Source organism: Sparus aurata, chromosome 10 (genome assembly GCF_900880675.1).
Source record: "Sparus aurata chromosome 10, fSpaAur1.1, whole genome shotgun sequence".
Classification (NCBI taxonomy): Eukaryota; Metazoa; Chordata; class Actinopteri; order Spariformes; family Sparidae; genus Sparus; species Sparus aurata.
This window is the reverse complement of record NC_044196.1, coordinates 28195910-28215964: the sequence shown is the minus strand read 5'-3', so window position 1 is coordinate 28215964 and position 20055 is coordinate 28195910. Positions and strand designations below refer to the sequence as shown.

Here is a 20055-nt window from a genome sequence, read left to right as displayed (position 1 = left end):
TTAACATGCTTATAAGCAATGAACACAGTACAGCTGAGGCTGATGGTACAGCAACAGCTGTTGGTAATTGACATCTTACTGGATGACAATGCTAGATGAAAAATGTAAGGGTAGTATGATTAATTCTCTGGGGACGATGGCCATTTGAGATATTTCGATGGGACCAAAATGGTTGAACGGCCGACCAGCAGATCAACAAACATTGCCATCCCTGCAGCAAACATGGCTAATAAAATACAGTGCAAAAGCCCTCACTGCCCGAAAAGCACCTAAATGTAACACATAAAGGCTACTGGAGTCTGTTGTCATGGCTTCCATATTCCATCCCCAAGATCTGACATTCATATTGTTTAGGGTGACTTGATGCGCTTAGCTGTAACTGAAGCATTTTTCCATTAATCTGGATCGAGACCAGAGAAGCTGCTCTGCTCATTAGTACAAAAACCCACTGTCGTCCTCTGGTGTTGAGTCTCCAAACGTACACACACCAACACAACAGCCATGTAAACACACCCCCTCACCCCGCACGAGGTCATCACCCGGGTGATGACTGACCAAAAACATCATAACACATGATCCCCAGAGTCCCTGGATGCCCTCCAACCCACACGGAGAGATCAATACTGTATTGTAGGATATCCCTTACGTGGCAACACAGCATTTTTTTCTGTCAAAACAACACTTCGGATGGAATACATGAAGCTAGCACAATTTTGGATTTACAGTCTACAGAGAGTCGGGGGGGAGAACGCTTTAACGCTCAGTTGTAGTTCCCTCTGTAAAGTTGGTATTTCAGCATTTCATTGAGTTGTCAGAGTACGTGTGGCAGCAGCAGTGTTACCAGGCTTGAACAACCCCGGATTTCACCTTGAGGCATTTTATTGTGAGCTTTTCCCTTGGCATTTATCCGGGAAAGAAAATTTAACAGCATGTTTTATGTCACATAGACATAGAATCTGGAAGTAGGGTTTGGGCACGGTCTTTGCACTAGTAAAAGAAGATAGTTTCAAGATTTCTCGATAACAATCCCGTGGGAAAAAACACTTGCGAGAGAGTCCTCCAACATCTGTTTGGTTAAATTAGACCCTCAACACCTCCAGAAAGCTCCACATTAACTGATTAGACCTGCTCCCCTCCTCTCCCTCTTATGTAACGGCACACCCACACTGAGACAAACATCACTGCACTTTGAACTTCAAAAGGCGAACGGGGCTCTTTTCCAGACGGACGTAAAGACTGCTGTTGCGTAACAGCGGTCCTGGTGTCGGGGTATTTAACAGTGGAGGTCACCCTGCAAAGTGTTTGCGTGGGTTTGACTCATGGTTCATTTTATAACAACTATAATTCCATCAATCCAGGGGATCTGGTTTAATGCTGTCCTGGGCTCTTTGCGTTCTCAGGGGACGCTGTGTGGGAGGTTGACGGGTGAGCCCTGTAAAACTCCTCTAAATTGTGCACTTTTTTTTACCCCCCCCCAAGTCCCATTATTTATGCATCCACACAGGAATTGTTGAGTGACTGACATCATTGTGAGTGAGCATCAATCAGCGGCACAATCATCTACCTGGCTGCACAGAATATTGAGAGGGGCAGAAATAGCTGTGTTAGCATGTACTGTACCTCGCTGACTGTCAGGCTTACCCGCAGTAGCCTCCGTGGGAGTACAGACTTTTCAGTGTAATGCAAAACGGTCGGACAGCTTTTCTGTCGCACTCCATTTCAATCGTAGCTCTGGTTTCACCCCAAAATCTGTCTTCTGTTGCTTTGTACAGCCGATATAGATCATGTACACGCAGTGGTGGTTCTAGACCAGTTTTAATAGGGGGGCCAGGTTGGGGCCGGCTTTTTGGTTAGGGGGCACATACAACCTGGAAAAAAAGATAAATCCCTCATTCAGACAATACAGTGTTTACAATTTCAGCAATTTTGATTGGGTAGTAAACTGCTGAGACACTTTATTTCTGCCTTTCCCTTCAAAACAAAATCATTGCAAGAAATCTGTCATCGTATTATTGATGCAGACTCCCTGTTGGGGGGGCCAAAGGGGGGTCCAGACTCAGAGTTACGGGGGCACTGGCCCCTGTTGGCCCCCCCCAGAACCGCCTCTTTGTACACGTGTGTAGACTGTACTCACAAAGTTTTTCTTGATAAGCATCATTGACCACTGACTGTAGGGCAAAAACAAGTGAAACATCAGCTTAAATGTAGGACTTCTGACGCATGGCGCTTCAAGATAGGGTCTGGACGAGGCAACAAAACAGGAACTTATGTCAGCTGATATTACACTTAAACAGTGCTTTCATGGAACTCCCATATAAAGGTATAATTAATCACCTTACCAAAACCAATTCCACACAGTGAACTTGGTGCTCTTTTTACTCCTCGGAGGTCTGTCGTCTCAAGGGGGAGTTGCCTGTTTTCCTGTTCGTAATCCAGCTTTCCACCGTAGTAATCAACACACATTTTTGTCTCATGGTTTCCCCTGACATGAATAATTGTGCAAAATTAGTACTGAAGGAAAATGTTAATTTATTACAACTTTGGTCTTTTTCTCACAATTAAAGGGTAACTCCACAAATGTAACACATTAAAATGTCTTTAAACATGTACTTTTATGTGGCTCCTGAGGAAGCTGCATGGAATTTGATACCTTGCCTCCTGCCTCTCAAGTTGCATTATGGGTAATGCAGGCACCAGGATTTGAAACGGAAGAAGAATACATGAAATTAGAATTCTGATATATCTGGTGAACCGATGCAATGAGCGACCAGTGAACTGCTTTTCTAAAACCTGACGCCTGCATTACCCACAATGCAATTCCACCGAGTGAATTCACTGGAGCCCACTAATCAAGTTATGTGCAGCTTCCTCTGTAGCCTCAAAAGACTTCATTCTACCTTTTCCACATACGCAGTAGTACTCCCCAAGACCTGTAAACACACTTTCATGTGTACAGTTGGCGGCGTTACCCTTTAAAGACTGCAAGGGTTCAAACCTGGGCCATTGAATATTTTGCATAATAATGCATTTACATGCATCTTCCTGCTCTGATCCAAACAGCATTTAATCAGGGTCACCTTTCACTTCCCTCCCTCATCACCTCAAAATGTGTGTATCCGTATGCGTGCAGTAGTTTTATAACCCTCTGCAGCGCACGCCAAGAAAACCCCCCAAAAAGGGCTAAATCAGCAGCATAAAGGATAAATAATTAAAGGAGCAGCGGCGTGATTCATATCAGAGGCCGCTGTCCTGATGGAGTTCTTGGCTAACTGTACCGATCAAGTGAAATTCCGGTGCGGTACTCTGAAACTGCACAAAAAAATTCACACACACACACACACACACGCATGCAAACCCACTTTTTCCAGGCACGGCACTGAAAAATTCTCCAAAGTACGGATGACCTTTAAACCACCTCGCCTCCCTTTCTACCTTCGTCCTCGTTTTTTCACCGCCCCCTTTTGCTCCTTATGGTCCTTTACACCTGTGACCCGCCGTGACCTGGTGTTATAACACAGAACCTATGACCTCCGGGGAAGCAGGAGGTAGCATGGGCTGCCACTTTGGCTACCTCTTGCCCCCTCTCTTTCCTGGCCTGCCAGGCTCCACAGCAGCCACCTTCACCTTGTTCTCCTGGACAGAAGGGAAAGGTTGGTGTGGGGACAAAAGTGGGAAGGAGGTATGGAAGCCCTGAGGGGAACTTGCAGAAAAAAAGTGACGAGTGTGGCTTTTGTATGGCCTCGCAATCCTTTTATCGCTTTTTTTTTTTCCTACCAAGTTCCCTCTGGGCCTCCATAACTAGGCGATGGAGGGAAGTTGTCACAAAGCTGGAAGTGGCTGTATATTAAAGCAAAAAAAGAGGCGACAAAAGGGAGGAAACGGGGAATAAGAGGATCAGAGATGTGGAGAGAAAGAGAAAGAGGGCACAGTGGAACACGCCAGAGAAAACCGAGCCAGCGAGACAAGACGGGTTGGCAGGGGAAGAGAGAGGGAGCGAGAGGGAGGGGGAAAACGTGAGGACGACAGAGAAGGGGGGAGCAGGAGGAGCAGCTGGCACACAGCTGATGTCTCCTCAATCACTGTGTCTCCCCCCTCTGGTGGGAGGTCAGAGGAGCGGCCGCCCCCCTCCTCCCTCCCCGCCCCGCTCTCCTTCTCTGTTCTTGGCTCTCCCGAGCTGTTATGTAATGAAGCTGGAAGAGGAATGAAGGCAGGAGAGAGGAGGGTGGCGAGGGACCCGAGATTTATTATCTATTTATTGGTGCTCTTAAAGGGCTATACCGGTGTTTTTTTCTTTTGCATGTTTTAGCCACTTAGTATGAGTCACTTCATTTCTTGAAGTACTATATAGACTTTAATTTCATATTCAGTTTCGTAACTTCTGATATCCATATGTTTCTCTTCATTTCAGTGCACTTTGACAGCTAAAAGTAACATGAAATATTCAAAGTGTCCGCATTTATTTCCATCGGTCACACTTGACGGAATGCATTTGTGACAAGTCTGCATGTGATTACAGCCATTTAAGTGTAGAATCTGAACATAATTTGACATATTTGAAATTACTCTCAAAGCATAAGCAGACTGCCAGAGTGTCTTCTGATGCTTCCACTGGGCTGCCTACAGAGAGGAATTCTCAAAATCTCCACATTGTGGCTTTAATTTGAGCCATTCTCTGACTTTCAGTGTAATCAATGTAAACAATAGCAATAGCACAGGGAAAAAAAAACCTGCTGAAAACAGGCATGGATTTGCAATAACTGTCCAGGTACGCATAGGCATCCAGGCATTCATGCATCCACGTACGCAACCTCACAATCAAATGACCTCCGTGGCAAATTTCAGCCTCAGAGGTAGAAAGTTGCGGTTGCTGTAGGGTGGACACATCTTCATGGACCAATGATTGGATAGATTTTTGTAGACCAATCAAGTGATAGAAGGGTACAGACCAATGATAAAGGAACTCGGTTGAGTTTGAGTCCGCTGGAGTGAATGATGCACAGTTTGTTGGTCATGAAACGGGCTAAAATGTAGGGACATGGAGCAAACATACAAACACTCAAACACATTAAACCTCCATGTCAACCTTCAGCCTCCAAAGGGACATTTTTATAGACTGACAGAGCAACCCTAACAGCTGCTGGTGGCAGTTAAGAATCCTAGAATAGTGCAGTATGGTTTGGAAGACATTAAATTCCTTGCACCATGTTGTGATATTTTAAAGCTGTATGACGCACTCCTAGTTATACGATCTAAAATAAGCTGGTATTGTTGTGGACAAATTTGCTTTCCAGGCTTTTTGTCAGCCTGAGTGATTTTTGTTTTTGAACAGGCCTGAAATGGTTTTATTTAATATTTTAAAGGTATTAAACCTACACTAAATAAGCATGTGGAAAAAATATACGAATTAAAAAAATAAATATTAATAAGTACATTTTTGTATAGCATAAATGTTTTTTTTCCAGCTAACAACCAGGTTCGAAATCAAAAACAAGAATTTAAAATCAGGTTTAAAGTCTTTCTCAATAACAATAAATGTTGACGACTACACAAAAACAATCAAACATAATATTTCAGGAAAATAATATTCTCATCCTCTATTGAGGGTGTTGATTGACAGGGATGCTAACATACAAACAACTGACAAAAAATGTTGCAGATGCCCACTACAAAGCAGCAAAATAATACAGATATTGCACTTGTTGAATAACCCATAAGTAGAACAATTTGTGTCATGTTGGATTCAATAGTTCATAAAAGGTAGGTTAAATTTTCAGGATCTTTAAGGACCTCCAAAGCTCAATGCAAACCATGGTTATGTGGAAACTTTGAGTTTCAAATGCTGTGCTTTGTGAGGTTATGGTGAGGTTAAAGCACAAATACCACTAGATTAGAGTTCATGTTTTGTTTTGGCTTTTGTCACCAACACACTTGCCAGGAAATTGCCCAGACTTTATGTAGAAATACCCAACTGTAGACTGCGAATTGCCCGACGTCTTGTAAATGACATCCAGCATTGAAACACCATCTCAAACAATGGTCTCATGCTCGTCCCGTTCGTACAACCCCCTTCACAGGCACTGAACTCAGCTCATATACATGTAAAGTGAGAGTGATATGTTTTGTAGTGTTGATAGGAAACGCATCCGTAACATATCCGTGGTTTGCAGAGAGGGTACAATGCCAGCCGGGCCGGTGTGTGATAGCGCGAACGAACGGGGTTATTAAAACAAACATGAGAGAAAACCCGCAGATAAAGTGACAGCAGCAGACAGCAGGCAGGGACAGAACAGAGGTTCGGAGGGTTTCTGTCACTAAAGAGATAGAAAAGAGAAAAAAAAACGACAGAGAGAGAGAGGGAAGCAGATCTCAAAGGACCTGAAGGGAGATTAAAAAATACACACAGTGCTTGTAGTTGAATAAGGGGTGATGGATGGAGCCGCTGCTGTGATTGCCACTGGATTTAGTCTCTTTCGGAATTCTGTTTCTTGGAGAGGATCAGACAGGAAGACAGACAGCCTGTCAGACAACAAGAGAAGAAGAGAAAAACGGGGGGAAAGGGAAGTAGCGAGAGAGAGAGAGAGAGAGAGAGAGACAGAGATGGATGAAAGCTATTGACTCTCAGTGTGTACGTCGGAGAGCCATAAGGAAGAACTTGATCCCCCGACTTTCATCCGCTGTAATTACCATCTCCCACTGTTGGAGGGAAATTTGACTTATCTCTTTCTCTGCTCTGGAACAAGTCTCCTCTTTCTCTCCGTCTAACTTTCCCCAGTGCTCGATAACAGTTCTTCGCAGAGGGCAGAGGGAGAGAAAAAAAAAATTCAAAGGCTTGAGAGACGGATGAGAGAGACTTCGCTCTGCGTGAGAGCCACTGCATTCAAGGAGGAATAAATGTGAACATCGAAAGCAAAAAAGCTCCCCTCAGCCAGATGAGGAGACAAGGTAAAAGAGTACCGGAGCCGGCTCGCGAGGATGAGAAGAAGAGCGTGAAGAATACCAAACGAGGGGGGAAGCCAAGGGAGAAGATACAAAACGAGGGGAGGCAGAGACAAGAAGAGAGAGTGATGAAGAGACAGCCGGGAGAAGGCTGCGGGGTAAAATAGGACAAAGATGAATGGACGCCGACGGAAAAAGTATTGGTTTCACAGGAAGACGAGAACGACAGCAGGCCACGAGGGAACCGGAAGGGAACAAATAAGGGAAGAAAAATGGAGAGCGGTTTAAAAAAACATGGCGCGAGATAAGGAAAAGGTTGTTAATTCATGACAAGGCGGGGTGAAAAGACAGAAGGCACCAGGGAAAGAGAGGAGAAAGAGGAGAAAGGGGGGGAAAAGACAGATGGACTGAAAAGAAGACAGATAAAGGCAGGGATAAATCAGTTATGGAGAGGAAAGCCTGGGGGAAGTGGTAGAAGTTAAATAACAGGAGAGGGAAGGTAGTTGTCTTGTCATCAGAGCCATCGACCACTGGGGAAATCAGGCGTGAAGCTTAGCTACAAGTCATTTAATCCAGTATTGAGTCTTTAAAGCTCATTTTTTACAGCGCAAATGACAGAGCGTGAATGGAGAGGCGCCGTCTCGTTTGTTGCCAATTCAAATCAACTCGTATTCAAAGGCTGAGTTACTTCCAGTGTCATTGTGCTGATCCCAGCGCTGTAATCTGCCTTGTTTCAGGATGTAGACGTTGTTTTAAGTTCTGCAACGATTCAAGTAGGTGTAATTAATATGAACCATTAGCATAGTGATCTTAGGATGGACATCTAGTAAACACCGGAACTGTCAAATGTTACTGCCAAGAAATCAACCGTGTGGAGAGAGACGGGAAACAAAGTTAGAGAAGGAGATCCGAGGCCTGATTTGAACCACATACATTGTGACGATGTGTTAGGGCTTCAATCTCAGATCTATTGTCTGACAATGATTTAGAACCTTCAGATGATAGATATCCAGGCCAAGGCTTCCTCCTCTGTGCGATGGTCATTGTTTACAGTCCCAATCGCAACTTGAGATTCATCTCTATGAACCGATATCTGCACATCTGGTCTTAAAATGGTTGCCAGACAATACCCCGATCGATGGCATTCAGGCCAAAGCATTTACCCACTTTTGTTTTCCAGTTTACCTGCAAAGCAGACTAAAAAGTGATTGCTCATTACTACTTGGACTACAAATGTAAACCAGAACGCTTACGATGCCAAAATGTTGTCCCTTGCCTACAGACTCCACATTTATATGTATATATATCTCTTTGTAGAGTTTACCAGGGAACATTTTTTCATTACATTTACCATGACTCTTCAACTCTTTATATGAAAAGGAACAAAGACTACAATAAATGGTATGCATGCCATATTATTCATTCCATTCAAAGTGCAAGGTGGCTGAAACCAGGGTGGTGGCCCCCTCATGCCTTACGTCCCTGGCCCACATTCGTTTAGATGCTTTAAACTTCACAGGTTTGTAGTTGAGATCAAAATGAATAGTGAGTTGGAATAAGGGTGCCGAGTACTCCAATATTAATGTAGTAATGACGACTGAGTACTCAGATAATAATGTAGAAATGACTTCTGAGTACTACAATATCAATGCAGGAATGACTACAGGGTACTCATGGTATAATGTAGTTATGACCACTGAGTGCTCAGGTAATAATGTAGTAATGACTACTGAGTATGTAAAGTTATAATGTAGTAATCAATAAGTTTAAATAACTCCAAATGGTTTATGGAGAGGGCTCCAAGGGTTGGCAGTGTATAGTTAGCACATAGCATATAGGGAATTTTATTGATATGCAGTATGGAATTGGGTCATGGCTACTACAGCAACTCTGAGTGTTTCTCAGCATTTAGTTAGAAAGAGGAAACACGGACTCTCACTATGTTCAGCCTGTTTTGAACTGCTGACGACAGTGTTTCAATCGCCAAGAACCCTTCAGTGACTGCGATGCTTGATCTCGGCGAGTCTGGTAGCTTCGCTTATCTTATATTGCTGGAAAAAAAAAAAAACAATTTTGAGAAAATCCAGGAATGAGCCTCGTTAATGTCGCATCATGATTCTTTGCTCGCGTCAGCTTCCTTCAAACAAGAAAATAGAATAAAGGACGCCCGGTGCCTGTCCAGAAGTTAAACTCTATGTGACTTCTCACAGATGACTGTAATCCTCTTCTCATTCCACTGGGCTGCACAATACAGCACTGCAGAGCGGTGGCGCATGTGCAGGCCTGCAGATGCCCTCTGCACAGCTTAACTCTGCGTCCTGCTACCGCTCCCCACCCCGCCCTCACCCTCACCCCCCCTTCCCATCTCCACTTTCTCCTTGTTTATTTATTGTGTAGAAGATCTCAAGCCTCAAATTGACTTGTGGGATTGATTTGGCAACACCCTCCTCCCTCCCCCTTCATTTCCCTCCCCTCCTCTCCCTTTCCCTCCCCTCCGTCTCTCCCTCAAAAGACTTTTGATTAATCCGGCGACCTCCTCTGTGAGTTGCGGAGAAAAAAAAAAAAAAAAAAAGCGAGTCAAATGGAAGGACGGAGGGAGGGAGGGAGAGGGAGAGTGATGAGGGAAAAGGGGAAAACAAAACAGAGATGGGAGGCCTCTATTATCCCGGCGTAAAAGTTACGTGATCTATTTGATAACAGAGGCTCTTTTTGATTGGGGAAGCAAACTCTTTCTCGAGAGGGCAAATAAATATAGATACAGAGAAGGGGAGAGGAAGAGGGGGACGGAAGAAAGAAAAAGAAAGACAATGAAGAGAGGGTGACAAGTAGGAAATAATTGACCATTTGCTAAGCCTGTTATTGCCGCTATGCCCGTCGAGCTTTCCATTCTCGCATAGTTTGCAATAACGTGTGCAGATTTACTGCTCAAAATTCGGAAGCAATTGTGGATCCTTGATTTTAGACAAAAGCAGCCTTCTCTTTTCTAGGAGGCAGGCTACTAGGCTAGTGGAGATGCTGATAGTAAGTCAAGATTGCAGCTGCTAAATGTATGATACTCATGCACCTATAACTACTGGACACAGCCCTTGAGGTGAAGCCCCATTCATTCCTATGAGAGCTGCTCAGTGGTGCATGAAGCCAAAAACGCTTGACTTTTTGGCAATGCTCCGGCAAGGCTTCTTCTGCTTCGCTTCCGCAATGTGTGGCCAATTTCGCCCAAAAGACTTCTGCGAATTTTTGGTTTAGTGCCTTACTTGAATGGGGATAAAATGCTTGAGTCGTGCAGCTCTTCTAGACAGTTTTTTGGACTGAATGGCTCAAATTATGAAGCTGAAACGAATCATTTTGCGAGGGTTGTGACGCTAAAATAATAAAAATCCCCCATTTTACAGCCACTTCATTCACAAGGTTAGGGTTAGGGTTATAGGAAAAGGGCCACAGGGCAACACGTGACGTTGTAGTTACACAGTTTGGCCACTACTAAAATCGTCTTCAAACCCCAACACACTTCCTGGGGGCTTAAAAATACTAGGTCAAACAAGTAAACAAAGACTCCAACATTCATTTATGCAGTCCACATTAAAAACATTTTCTCCGGCTGACTTAATTATGTTTCCAGCTTGCCAGTATTAAGAGAAAGAACCCTGTTAGATGGTCTTATGTTACAATCACGCTAACATGCTAATGGCTAGAAGCTAAAGGTCGTTTAGGTAAAAAGTTTGCAACCTCACCAGATGATGTTGTGTGTATTTAGTAGAAGACGTCAAAATTAAGAAACAATTTTTATCTTGTAATGCAGTATAGTTCATTGTAGTGTTTTTGCTCTAACACAACTTGTTTGGATGATTAGCATCTAGCCTACACTGACGAGCAAGACAGGTTTATGCTTAATTCAGCATTTTTTTAAAGACAAGTTGGTTTTACTTTTAATGTCCTGGAGTTTTTGGGATGAGGACTAACTAATAAATTTTTGCGAATGTAGTCTCTTTCTCGTGTGAGTTTCCCAAATCCAACAGGACAGAGCCGCTAATGTTAGCTTACACTCTCGATATAGCAGTATTCATGCGGGACCTTCTTCCACATGACTGGGACGGTTTTTCTACAAAATGAGGCCGGGCAAAGTATTATAGCATCACTGTGATATGAGAAAATAAATCATCTTACATTTCGGATAGATTGATAGAACTGTCATTTTATCCCAGTTTTAAAGGTTGCATCAGACTATTCCACTTGTTTTAATACTTTAAGCATTTAGTCATTCTATCAATATTAATGATGATTATATATCAAAAATCTCATTGTGTTAATATGTTGTGATGGTACTTTCGATTTTGTTGAAATATCAACATCATAGTATAAAATATCATGATATCTGATTTTGTTGCCCAATCCGATCATTTATGTAGTGCTTTGGCAGAGATTTGAAAATATGGAGACATATTTTTGTGTCAAAATGTGGCCTAAAAAATGTATGATATTATTTTAATAATATAGTTATACATTTATTTGATGGAGCCTTTCATGCCACTCAAGGTCATCTTACATCAAGTACAGCAATAACATACTCCAACATCATCCCCCCCCAAAAAAAATATAGGCTGGTATGCAATGCCATTTGGAAGTAACACCAATTTACTACTGTAGGCTGCAGACAAACAGTGTAATTATTTGCACGCTTGCTCTTATATTTTCGTTTTATGAGAGGCGAAAAAAGAAATAACAATCCAGACTCCTTTATTTATGAACTGCTGCCTGTGTTTGGTGGTGCTTTTATTCCACACGTGTGTCACAATGTGCTGCAGGTTACGTGGGGTCATCGACACCACGGTTAGGCTGCTGGTGTATGTAGGGGAGCGAGCAACAACAGTGGAAGGAAAAAAGGAGGGAGGTGGCGCTGCGTGTCTGTGTGTGTGTCGAGTGTGTGTCCTGCTCTATTTGTCATCCCGGCTGTGGTCTTTGGTGACACCTTGTTCATTTGCGAAACCGACTATTTGAGATGCAGGGATCGATCGAGCAAATAGAAGCAGGGCCCATAAGATAGAGAGAGAGAGGGAGAGAGAAAGACAGGGTGGAGGGAGACGTGCAGTTTTCATCGCCTACATTTGCACTTTGAAACTGGACAAGCATCACTATCTGTACTGGGTTTCGTTTTTCAGTTATAAATGAGTGGTGGAAGTTGAAGCTATTCCCGTTCAATGTGAGATACAGATACAGTTCAATCTTTCGTCTTTCATGGCAAAACACTGAAAGTTTTCCTCAACTAGATGTAGAAGAACATACAGAAAATATTAAACGAATGAATAATTCCCAACTTCACAACTCAATATCCATCAAAAACAGTCCTTACAAGGGTTTTTTGTTCTTCCATCATGGCCAGCATTGACTTTCTATCTCCACCTGATAACTTCACTTCCATCCATTATGTTGGCAGAACTTTTGATTCGAAATTGATTTGTTTAATGGCAGCTAATGGCTCCATGAATCTAAACCATGCTCCCGAGACTTAATTTTTCATCCGTGAGAGGAATCCGTCATTTTGACAGCCATGCTGTCACTTCATAACGCACACTTGTAATATGTCAATGAAAACAAAAAAAGAACTTGCATCGCGCTGACGGTGGTTTTGGTATTTAAACAAAGGCTGCTCCCCAGACGGCTTTATCTGCTAGTGACTTTCCAAAGTGCTGGAGGCAAATTGTTTAATGTTTTATTTTGTTGGATTTGTTCAAATATGACTTGAGCAAGATAAGCACAGGTTGTGAGGCATTATGTTGGAACTAAAAAGGATCAAACAAAACTGATTTTCAGATCCCTTCATTGGCAGATATCTTCCACCCAAACAATAGCTGCTGCTCAGTGGGGTATTCCATCCTGAAGATCAAGTGACATTGAGAGCCCCAGTAGAAGCTTGTGAGTCAAGTTTAGTTAGCATTTTTTCGTCAAACTATTTCTTGAAAGAATCATCGCTAATCTCAAGATCAACCCAACACTTAAACACTTAATATGTATAACATTTCTTCAAAGGATTTTATCAAATTGTTAAAAACAAAATTTGGAAGAACACATTTTCTTGCGGAAGAATTGATGAGAGACACAAAGATTCATACCACTCTCCAACACATTCTTGTACCTAAACAACTAAACAGGTTGATAGCCAGTGACTACCAATGCTACATCACCTTTACCAAAATAAAACAAGGTTTAGGCAAAAAAAACAAAACAATGTGGTTAGGTTTAGGAAAACATTGTGGTTTGGGTTAAGATAACTGGTCCTTAGGAAAGTTAGGGTTAGGGTTAGGGTTAGTCAAAATACGTTTGTCAAAATAACTTACCACTGACATGGGACATGAACAACAGTCTCCTGGATGGAAGTCCTGTGCTTATTTGACCCCCCACCTCCTTCATTTACACATATGTACATCGCTGTTTGCTTCACTTGACTGCCTCCTTTGCTGTTGTCATAATTAGCACGGCCACTAGAGGTCGCAGCCACATCAATGTAGTTTGTGATATGCTGCTTTTACTGTGGACCTTATGTGTTTCTTTTTTTCTACTAAGACAAGCAAGCAAGGTTGTTTTGTAAGACACCTGTTAACACCAAGGCAGTTCAGAGTGCATTACACAAGGCTGACATTTACAAGACATTTACATAAGAAAAAGGACAAACGGCTTTGCTCACATCAACTTTTAAAAAGACACCAACCGACACTTCTGAAGGTCACTTGATGTTGATTTAAAAACAAAGATACAAAAAAAATTCAAAGTTGAGAAGTCTCCACCGGTTGTCTAACTACCTCATAGTGATGAGAACAATTCAGTAAATCACCAGAAATAAATATTTATAGTACATAAGGCCCGGTACACATATGTGAGAGCAAGTGCATCAGACTGGGGAAAACGGGGTGGCCAAATATGCTGAGCCCTCACGTGAGACCACGAAGACCCCAGAATGCATCGTGGTGGATTTGTTAAATGTTCAAAAATGTTGAAATATTCCATGAGCACAACAATTATGTGTTCAGTCCTGTGAAGCCTGTCTGTTTCGGTTGTCTCTCTCATCACAGAACCGATCCTAATGCTTCAGGGTCTCGGTTTGTCATGGTCATGACCAGTACGGTCATCGTGACCACAGAGGAGCTGGCAGCCAGAGGCCATTTTGTCAGTATCACTCAACATACCGTGTCACATCTTATAACTCGAGTGCTCCGGGAAGGATAAACAAGCATGTGCGTACACAGGAAAGCACGTGCACGTAGGCGGGCGAGTGCAGAAACAGATATGTATTTGAATGTGTGAGTAGAAAAGCACCAGAACGAATGATAAGACCGTGCAGGAGGCTCCACACACACACACACACACACACACACACACACACACACACACACACACAAGCGTGAGTGCCGCTCCAGTGGCCGGGCTGAAGTTAGTTTATATGGAGAGCTATGCACATAAGAAATCCAAGGTTCCGTATGAAGGGGATCCAGCCAACCACATTACGAAGTGCTGTTTACTGTGTCGGGACAGAGGAAATGAATTCAGAGCAGGCTCAGGAGATGTCCCTCTCTAATGTACTGTATTCTGAAAGCTCTCTGCTGAGCCCTGCTCTCTCTATCTCTCTCTCTCCAGCAGGGGGAATTCTCCATACTGTCACTCCCGTCTTTGTCTGACCTCCGGTGTACCGGCAACCACACTTCATTCCTCCTAAATCTCCCTCTCCTAATCCTTTCCCTGCCTCTCCCTCTCTCCTTTTTCACACACTCCCGTACTCCCGCCTCAGACGGACATACTGTAAAACCCGGGAGGATGAAATAGGAGACAGCTGGAAAGCAATTGTCTTTTTATGCTTTGAGGAAGCACTGTGAGCGTTTAAGAGAAAGAATGATCGCTCTAACGCCCGCTTCTCCCCTCTCTGTTTTATTTTGCAGTGCAGTTCAACTTGATTCCTGTGGGGCTCAGGATAGTGGCCATCCAGAGCACCAAGACAGGGCTCTACGTTGCCATGAACAGCGAGGGCTACCTCTACACTTCGGTACGGTCAGCACGTGCGGCACAGTAATGCCCAAAAGCCTTTAAAAAAAACTTAATTTGTGACTTTCATTACAGGAGTCCTGGTTGAGAAACTGCCACCCCACCGCTGGCTCTGTGTTTTCTTGTACTTAGCTGATTAAACACAGTGTAGAGGCCCGCGTGTGACAGCAACACATGCATTCTTAATGACGCTGTGGTGTTTGTTGGAATTGAGGTAATGCAGAAATATGTCTAGAGTTACATGAAAGCTTTTCGAGTCGGTCCGTGTGGCAACATCACCTCGATGAATTACTGACCTGTGATCGCCTCTTAATTCACACAGGGACAAAATATAAGCCTCTGCATTTATTATTTATCCTCATATTAGAGCTGGAATCCGTACCGTACCCTACCATACTCTGTTGATATCTGCAGGAAAAACAAGTAATGCACAAACAGAAGATGTTTAACAGTATAGAAAATATAAACGTGTCTCTTCCCAGCTTCCATTTTGCATTTATTGTCAAGAAACACAATTAAAACCAGAAAAATTGACCATTTATATTTGATTTTTAAATAGTATATATATTTATTTACTTTATATGCTATTTACTTTTTAACATATATCACCAGGTAAACATTTACTTGTGCCAATACTTCAATTTCCAACTTTAGGCCCTAGAAAAACCCATTTAAAAATTCCATATTGCCATTTTGGAAGTTTCGCTGGCTACATGACTCGTCAATCATCCGGTGGCCGGCTCGCAAGTGGCTGAGAAGAGAGAGGACAGTATAGGGGATGGGTTATGCTTTCTACACAGACAGTCATTGGCTGTTGTAGGCTTCGGGCGGGACTTAGAAGCTCCTCTCGAGTCAAATAAGGTGTCAATCAAAAAGCTGAGAGCTCAGTTGAGAGCTCAGTGAAATTCAAAGGAAAGGTGGAGTTACAAAGTGAAATAAGTTGAAGATTTAGACAGTCTCTTTATGTCGAGCCAATTCTCCTTTTTGTTTATCTGTGTCAAGTCTAGATCAACAAAAATTGTCTATTTATTACTTTTATCATCAGTATAAAAAAGGTTGACTCAGTGTTCTCATCATGTATTCAGTTTTTTAGAAATAATTCCTATCTTACTAGCATACTTCCCAGCATGCACTGTCTTTTTTTTTCATTTTAAAAAGTTAATTCAGTTTTCAGTGAGTTGCATATCAAAAGTCAAACTTCGAAGTTTGACAAAGTCAAAGATGAAAGTGTCATTTTTAAAGTTTTATTAAATTTGTATTTGCCTTTTGTACAGTTTTTCTCTCTAGCTGTACAGCTTGGCTCTCTTTTTAATGCCTAGTTTGTCAAATGAACACATGGGTTTGGTTCTCACCATCTTTTTTCTCATTTCATCTCTTTTGAAATTTGAAAAAGAGTAAATGTTTTTAAAATTCTCACCTTGCTTCTTAAATTGTGCCATGTTTTTTTTTTTTCTCGATATATCTCTGTAGGGATAGCCATGTATATTGGTATCGCAACTCTGATCTTACCATCTTTTTCTCATTTCATCTCTTGTGAAATTTGAAAAAGAGCAAACGTTTCTTTTTTTAGATATATGCCACATTACTATGGTATTATATTTGGAATAAAATCGCCTGATGAAGTCCACCCTCATAAATGTACTTTGACTAACACTCACGCACATAAACACAAACACACACACACGCTCCAGCACACTACCACATCACACACTGCTGCTGTCGGAGACCTTCTGAGTCGTCCCCCCCACCCCCCTCACCCAACCTGATTCTCTTTAACTCACAAAGTGGCAGTCTGTGGTGGTGACATCTCGAAAACTGTGTCTAATGTCGGCATGCATCTGCGCATGAAACGCTTCCCCACTCTCGGTCACGGCAGCACTTGTATGCTTCAACTTGTGAAGCGACTCATGCGGTGCTTCCACAGAGTTATTTCTCATTGATGTGCAGAGAGAAGCGGTGAAGCCGAGCCACACGTTTGAGAGCTAGATGGAAGAACAGATGAAGAGACAGAGGGTGGATCAGAGTGCACTCTATCAGGATGCAGAGAGAAGCTCTTTTTTTTCCCAGCCCTTTTTCCTCTTGGCACACAGGCAAAGTGTATGAGATCTTGTTTGAAGTGCATCGGTGCGCTCACTTCAAAGTCCGCGCAACGCCGGCCGCATGCATACTGCCGGAGATACGGAGCCTTCTATCAGGTGGAACAATGGAGAACCGGCCCGGAAAGAACGCACGTACACATGAAACAGAGAGTCCTGCTAAAATAAAGTACGTGCACGTCATTCTGGTGAGGAATAATCACGCACACTACTTAATGTCTGTCCTTAATTCTAGTCGCATCTTCGTTTTGCCAAGCGGAAATTGCAGTGAGACACAACAGGGCTCTTCCAAAGCCCTTCTTGGTCAGAAATCACATAACGTGACGTCAAGTAGTTGGCAAGTCTGGCTTGAACTGGGTCACTGTGGACTCTTGAGTTTTATGTAAGTTTTGTTTGTGTCTATTGAGGAAACATTTCCCATCAATGGCTGAGCAAAAAAAATATCAAAAACCTAATCCACAATAAATGAGCCTCTGCTTTGAATCTCTACTCGCAGTTAAAAGGGAATCGTTTCGTTGCTCCCAACTGTGGTTATATTCTGATGAAGGTTGAACCTGTTGTAGAGGCTTGGGAAAGGCTGGAAAAAAAAATGTAGTGCATATTGGTGCAACTAGTCAAAACCTTCTGAATTGTTCCAAATAAACTGAGAATTAGGAGTGAGACTTCTGACGACGTTTAATTCTGATCGGTTTCCAAAATCCAAAATCAGACAAATTGTATTATAATTGAATCATATCGCATCGCATCGTATCGTATCGTATCGCATCGTATCGTATCGCATCGTATCGCATCATATCGTATCGTATCATATATGGTATCGCATCGTATCATGCGTATCATTGTCCTCTTACTTCTGTCTCCAAACTTCACATGCCTTTACTGACTAGCAGATCCATGCTTTGTGAACAGACCGATAGAGTTATGTCGCCAACTAGATAACTATGCTGATGTGAAGAGATTAGAAGTCGTAATGTGATTTATAATGAGGCAAATGAGTAGCTTTTGCTAACAAAAAAGACAATGCCATTGTTGGTGGGAATGGTTTGACTTTTTCTATTTGGAGAAGTGAGTGAGTGAGTGAGTGAGTGAAGTGTCTTTTGGACTTTTTCATACTTTTGAAAACTGTAGTATCTTTAATATAATGTGTATAATATATTGTAAATTCTTCTTTACAGTTCTTCTTTCTTGAAAATTTGATCATGGAGAGGCGAGCCTACGGGCACGATTTTAGACATGACAAGTGGTTTGGAAGCTGATCCCGGTTTGAGGGAGAAGGAGCAGGGGCCATTTGAAAACAAAAAAAAAAGAAGATAATTATACCTTTGTTGTGCATAAACATTTTCTGACACACATTAAAGACGTTTTAATACATGAATGGAGGGGATCTTAAGGTCTAGCTGTAGTCTACAGAACATTTCTGGTTGAGAATAAAAAAATACCCACCAAGGTCACCAAGCTAGCTGTTCGGTTAGCCAGCTAATAATGACAAATATACACCGATCGGCCACAACATTAAAACCACTGACAGGAGACGTGAATAACTTTGGTCATCTCAGCACAATGCGATGTTCTGCTGGGAAAGCTTGGGTGCAGGCATTCATGTGAATGCCACTTGACACGCACCACCCATCCAAACACTGTTGTGGACCAAGTACACCCCCTCATCAACATACAGGACCCAGAGGATCCACTATGAAACGCCCTGGTGCCAGTGCCACAGGACACCCTCAGAGGTCTTAAAGTCCATGTCTTGATGGGTCAGGGCTGTTTTGGCAGCAAAAGGGAGACCAACACAATATTAGGCAGGTGGTCCTAATGTTATGCCTGATCGGTGTATGTACTCACACATACAGCATTATTGTTTCTTTCTACAGTGTGACCTTTTTATGTGCAACATTTTGTTTTGACTCAAATTTGTATTTAAAAACAATCATTTTAATGATTCATTGGTTTTATTTGGAAAGCCTGAGGGTAGCCCACATACAGTATACATGAGAGTCATGCTTCTTGATTCCCTACGACAGAGGTGCCCGGGGGCAAAATGATCAGAATGGCTGCGATGATGAGAATAAGATACGAGCTGAAAAATACAAGAATACCACAAGTTTTATTATTATTATTTTTTTTTTTATCCCAGAAAGTCTTGAGTGTGAGTGCATCTACCCGAAATGTCAGAAGTAGCCCCAATCCATATTTTTAACCAAACTCTAACCCTGCAACCCAAAAAACTAAACTTTTCCCCTAATGAGCCCCAGAAAAATGGTCCTTGCCCGACTTTCTTTTCTGGGGCTTGGAACCCCCCCTAGACAGTAAAAACCTTGCACGCACACACACACACACACACACACACACACACACACACAGATATAGAGGTTATACTTACCCAGGCATTCTCCTGACAGAATAAAGGTGACCCATTTTCACCAAGGGAAAGAACCACGGGGAGAGAAAGAGGGAGAGGGGAAGGAGAGAAGTGCTCGAGAAAATCCCTCTTGAGATGAGAAAAAAGGGAGGACAATGGAGAAGAGGATTCTTCCTCCCTCCCTTTTTTTTTTTTTTTTCCTTTTTTCACCTGAAACTACCTCCTCTATTGTTCTGGGCTCATGTGAGTACCAGAGAGACAGAGATGGAGACCAGAAATAGAGGAGGGAGGCATGTTTTGCGCCCGTTGCCCTCGGGGTCCGGAGAGAGGCGATGCAGAGCCTTAACACCCTGTTATGTAACGGTTTGCATGTGCAGGGAACAAGGCCCTCTACGTCATCCCCTGAAGGGTGAGGCGAATTTTAGCAAGAAATAACCTCAATGTATTCAACGTGAACGTGTAGTAAAGTAAAATATTCTGGTACGTGTGCCGTTTTAGGTCACGGGTGCTCATTTTCCTGGAACTTGTCGTAGTGGAAACGGCGCCGTGGGACCGTCGGAGAGGGGGAGACTCTGTTGTTGTTTAATTTCTTATGCTGTCTTTAAAGATTTAAAATGAGGGCGGCGTTTGAGA

General features: G+C 42.7%; 1 protein-coding gene across 2 annotated transcripts in view; it reads left to right on the top strand.

Moving 5' to 3' along the window:
- The window catches only part of fgf11a (fibroblast growth factor 11a), a 120411-nt gene that overhangs the window by 61443 nt on the left and 38913 nt on the right, over positions 1 to 20055 (top strand). For both annotated transcript variants that reach the window (XM_030431456.1, XM_030431457.1), the window contains one exon: positions 14862 to 14965. In XM_030431456.1, coding sequence (XP_030287316.1) covers positions 14862 to 14965 — 104 coding nt within the window. The remainder of the gene's footprint in view (positions 1 to 14861; positions 14966 to 20055) is intronic.